This window comes from Martes martes (genome assembly GCF_963455335.1).
Source record: "Martes martes genome assembly, chromosome: 10".
Lineage (NCBI taxonomy): Eukaryota > Metazoa > Chordata > Mammalia > Carnivora > Mustelidae > Martes > Martes martes.
Genome location: NC_137898.1, coordinates 13,052,320 through 13,056,510, shown reverse-complemented (window position 1 = coordinate 13,056,510; position 4,191 = coordinate 13,052,320). Strand labels below are relative to the sequence as shown.

Below are 4,191 nucleotides of genomic sequence, written 5' to 3'. Positions count from 1 at the left end.
GTAACACGTGCGTTACAAAGCCAGCTGCCTCCGAGGGTAACTGGCAGTTGATCCCCCTGGGAAACCCTAGGAAACAGTACCCAAAACATGCCATAGAATTAGTCCATTTGAAGGGCAAGAGACGGGGACACTCGTACTTCCACTCCTGCCTGTTGCGGACTGTTCCTGGGGACACGTTAATTCCCTGGCCCATTAAGGCAACCGCACTCTGTAGGGAGGAGGAAAGGTCCCTGCGTGTGGAGATGCCAGCACAGGACTGGGAGAGTCCAGCTGCAATGAAGAAAACAGGCGGGGTCCTGACAGCACCTGCTCTGCATGAGCCAGTAATTAGAAGTCACGTGAAGAGCTCCCTGAGCCCTTTCTTCCATCTTCAGGAAGACCCCTGGGACCCCACCCCATGCTCCAGCTGCCTTGCTATGAGAGACAGTGGAGTGGGGAGGGCGGTCATTGCAGGGCAGAAAGTCCGTGGGTGGAGCTAAGCGGAGAGAATCAGTGACCAGAGGAAAAAGAAGTCAGTTTCAGGAAAGCAGTTTTATTGTTGGGGGCTGGAAGCAGGGGCAGCAGGCAGGGGAGGGGAGGCAGCTACCCGGGAGTGGGTGGCTCTGGACTCCTGGCTGAGTCTCGCTCAGAAGGAACAGATGAAGGGGAGGGTCCTGCGGCAATGCGTGCGACGCCAGTGACCTCCTGTGAAGGCAGAACCGGAAGGGGCCTTCAGCCTCTGGTCCCCCTGACTCTGCCGCAAGAGGGCCTCCCCCCTACCACCCCGCCCCACTCCTGCCTCCACAGAGAGGGAGTCTGAAGACTCAGCAGGCGCCCCCCACCCCCCACCCCCCGCCAGGCACAGGCCCCTCCCAGCACCGCTTCTCTGAGCCCCTCCCATCCCACCACTGCGCCCACCCCCCCCAACCCTCCTTCGACCCCCGCCTCCCCATCCTTCATCCCTACTCCCACTTCACCTCGGGTACACAGGGCCACACATCTGCCACCCCTGGCCCGGGGCTGGCCAGCAGCCCAGTATCCAAAGTCCCAGCGACTGCCATCAATCCAGCAAAAGCGTTTCCAGCGACCCTGGAGGAGGCAAAAGCAGAAGACGTGGGCGTGGGCGAGCGCGAAGGAAGAGCAGATAGGCAGAGCTGGAACTGTCCCAGCCCGCATTTGCCCTCGACCGCTGGGCCCTGATGGACACTGTCCCGGTCAGCTGCAATGCTGACCCACAGTGATCATCACCACCACCTTCTATGCATGGCAGTGATGCACTCATCCTTCTGGCCCAAACCCATTCCAGAGATGCAGAACCAGGCTGATCGTCTCCCCCAAGTCACACAGACAGACAGACAGAGGCTAAGCAGAATTTGGCCCCAAACCTCCTCACTCTGAATCCTTGGTTCCTCCCAGTGCCTAGGCAGCCTCCTGGGTATCTCACCCCAGCTGTCCGTCTGTCCCCAGTTCTTTGGAGGATCAGAGGGGAAGCACAGAGCTGCAGCAAGGTGAGCACCGGCTGAGGTCAGGAGTGCTCCCCACTTAGAGCCCGGACCCCTCTTACACAGCCTACGACCCTGCCTCCGATCCAGACTTGGCCCTGGTTGAGCCTGCTGACTGAGTACTGGAGCCGGCGATTGAAGTAGATGTTGTGGATAGAGATGAGGTTGCCCCTGTAGCATCTTCGGCAGACATACTGTGGGACAGGATAAAGGAGAAGGGATGGAGTGACCCCCTCCAGAGAATTCACGCGACCTTAACCTTGGGTCTCCAAATCTCCAAAATCCTTCCTCTCCACCCCCATGCCCACCTCCATGGCCATTTGAAGGCTGGCGATCTGTTTCCACGGGCCGCTCCCCTCTTACCCTGACACCTGGGCAGGCCCCAGCCCCTGCTGACACCCCCAGGCTCTTCAGTGAGGCAGATATGGACGCGGAGGCTGGAGGCATCTGTCCCCACCCCTCCACAGGCCTCCGCTTCAGCCCCAGACCACTCACCTGAGCTGAATAAAATCTCCTCACTCTCTTCACCAGGAGGAAGCGGGGACAGTTCTTGCATCCAGGGCTGTCCTCCAGTCTCACCGTGTCCTCTTCTTTAGGGCACTGAAATTCCTCGTCCTCTGCATCCAGGGCTGGGGCAGGCTCTACAGACCCCTCCTCCTCAGGGGCATCTTCACTTCCAGAGTACTCCTCCTCTCCTTCCTTCAGCAGCGTCAGCTCCCCCGTAGGGGCCTCCTTTGCCTCGTTTTCTGGCATCTCCCCATCCTGAGGCACGGCTTCATCCCCTAAGAAGCTCTCAGAGTTAGACGTTTGGGTCCCTGGTAGGGAGAAAGACCAAGTGTCCCTCCTTCACATCTACCCCTGTTCTTCCCCAGCACCACGGACAGCGTCTGCCTCCACCCTGGGGGCGGGAAAGCCTGGAACTCAGCCAACAGGAGGAGCCTCCCCCTCCCCATCCTCCCATAAGAGGTCATGGTGTTAAGAGCAGGGACTTAGATTCAGACGGCTGTACTGGTTCCATCCCCTATTAGCTTTATTTTTCCGTTTGTGGTATGGGTACACAATATTACGTACCTCATGGGGATGCTGTGATGTTTAAAGGAGATAATGCATAGAAAATGCTTTAGCATGACACCCTCGGTGAGCTTAAGGTAGAAGGAAGCTATTATTATATTCATCATTGGTATTGGGCAGAGAGGACAAAATCAAAATCAAAATCAAAATCAAAAATGTCACAACAGGGGCGCCTGGGTGGCTCAGTTGGTTAAGCGACTGCCTTCGGCTCAGGTCATGATCCCGGAGTCCCGGGATCGAGTCCCACATCTGCTCCCAGCTCCATGGGAAGTTTCCTTCTCCCTCTGACCTTCTCCCCTCTCATGTTCTCTCTCAACTCTCTCACTCTCAAATAAATAAATAAAATCTTTAAAAAAAAAAAATGTCACAACAGAGATGCCCTGAGGAGCCCCTTCGGCTCCTGGCTGTAGAGCCTCTGCTCCTCCAGGTGTGCAAAGATCCTGGTGTAGGGCAGGGCCACCAAAGGAGGTGGTCCTGTGGCCGTGACCCCATCTACTCTAGAAAGGAACAAAGTGGAGCGAGACTGAAGGACAAGGAGACTTACCCAGGTGGAGAGTTGAAACTGTCCCCAGTAGAAGGGCCAGAAGCAGGGGGATTTTCATCTCGGCTTTCTTCTGCCATGAAGAACACAGATTGTCACACACACACACACACACACACACACACACACACACACACGCCTTGGGAGTGGGGTGGAGAAAGAGAAGGTACGACGAGAAGCCCCTGAAACTCCAGGATGCTGGGACCCTTTCTGAATGGAGTGAGGCAGACCGTGACAGGCAGCCGAGGCTGGCTTCCCTGTGAGCCTGCATGTGACGAAGGGAATATTACCTTTATTGGTTTGGACTGAACGGGCCCCTCAGAGTCTGTGAAATGAGAGAGAACCGAGAATCAGTGACCGTCGGCCTTCCCAGGAATGAATGGTGCTCGGCTAGGGCGTCCCCACCTCACCACTCTGAAAGCCAAACACACACACTCCCATGGACTCCACGCTCTGCCTTCACAGCCGAGGAGGCCTTAGAAGGCGTATGAAAGGCAGGGATGAGAAGTCTTGCCCCTGCCGACCCCTGAAAGCCACACGTAGTCCCACCCAGCCCTCCAGAACCTCTCAGCCTGGGCCAGACCCCTCCCCGGAGGGTGAACCCATACCCCCCTGAAATCAGCTCCACCACGAGAGGGAAAGCACTAACCTGCCCAGCGGTCTTCCTGCTCCTGCGAGGTTCACAAAGCTCAGACTCTCCTTTGACATTTTATAGAGGGTCTCAGAGGAAGTTCCCCAGAGAAAGGAGGGTTTCCCCAGCCTGAAGGAAATGGGAGGGCTGATAAGAAGTGTTTCCTCACTTCCCTGGAGAACCCACTCATCTGCTTCCAGATTCTCTCCTGACACCCCTTTCGGGAGCCTGGGGGCCGTTCCGGGCCTGCCTGGAACCGGTGGTTCTTGTCCTGGGGTGCACTTCACAATCTCCCAGGGAGCTTTTCCAGAAGACTCAGCCCGTCTGCTTCACTAATGGGACCGCGGACTGCCACAGGCATTTGGGAAATAAATCTATTAAGATTAAAGGTGTACCTATCACTTGCTCAGTTTCACTCTTCGGAGACTATCCTTTGGAAATAAAAGCACCTATAAGTGAGAACGCTT

The 4,191-nt window shown here is 56.4% G+C and overlaps 1 protein-coding gene across 1 annotated transcript; it reads right to left on the bottom strand.

The window, feature by feature from the left end:
* Positions 1-513: 513 nt before the first annotated feature.
* PRG2 (proteoglycan 2, pro eosinophil major basic protein) lies at positions 514-3,932 on the bottom strand. The gene is made up of 7 exons (XM_080816641.1): positions 3,743-3,932; positions 3,384-3,418; positions 3,097-3,166; positions 1,977-2,263; positions 1,544-1,675; positions 957-1,068; positions 514-684 (listed from the first exon to the last, which is right to left on the bottom strand). The coding sequence occupies exons 3-7, from the start codon at positions 3,152-3,154 to the stop codon at positions 626-628; spliced, it is 648 nt and encodes a 215-aa protein (XP_080672767.1). The 5' UTR covers positions 3,155-3,166; positions 3,384-3,418; positions 3,743-3,932; the 3' UTR covers positions 514-625.
* Between the last annotated feature and the right edge of the window lie 259 nt (positions 3,933-4,191).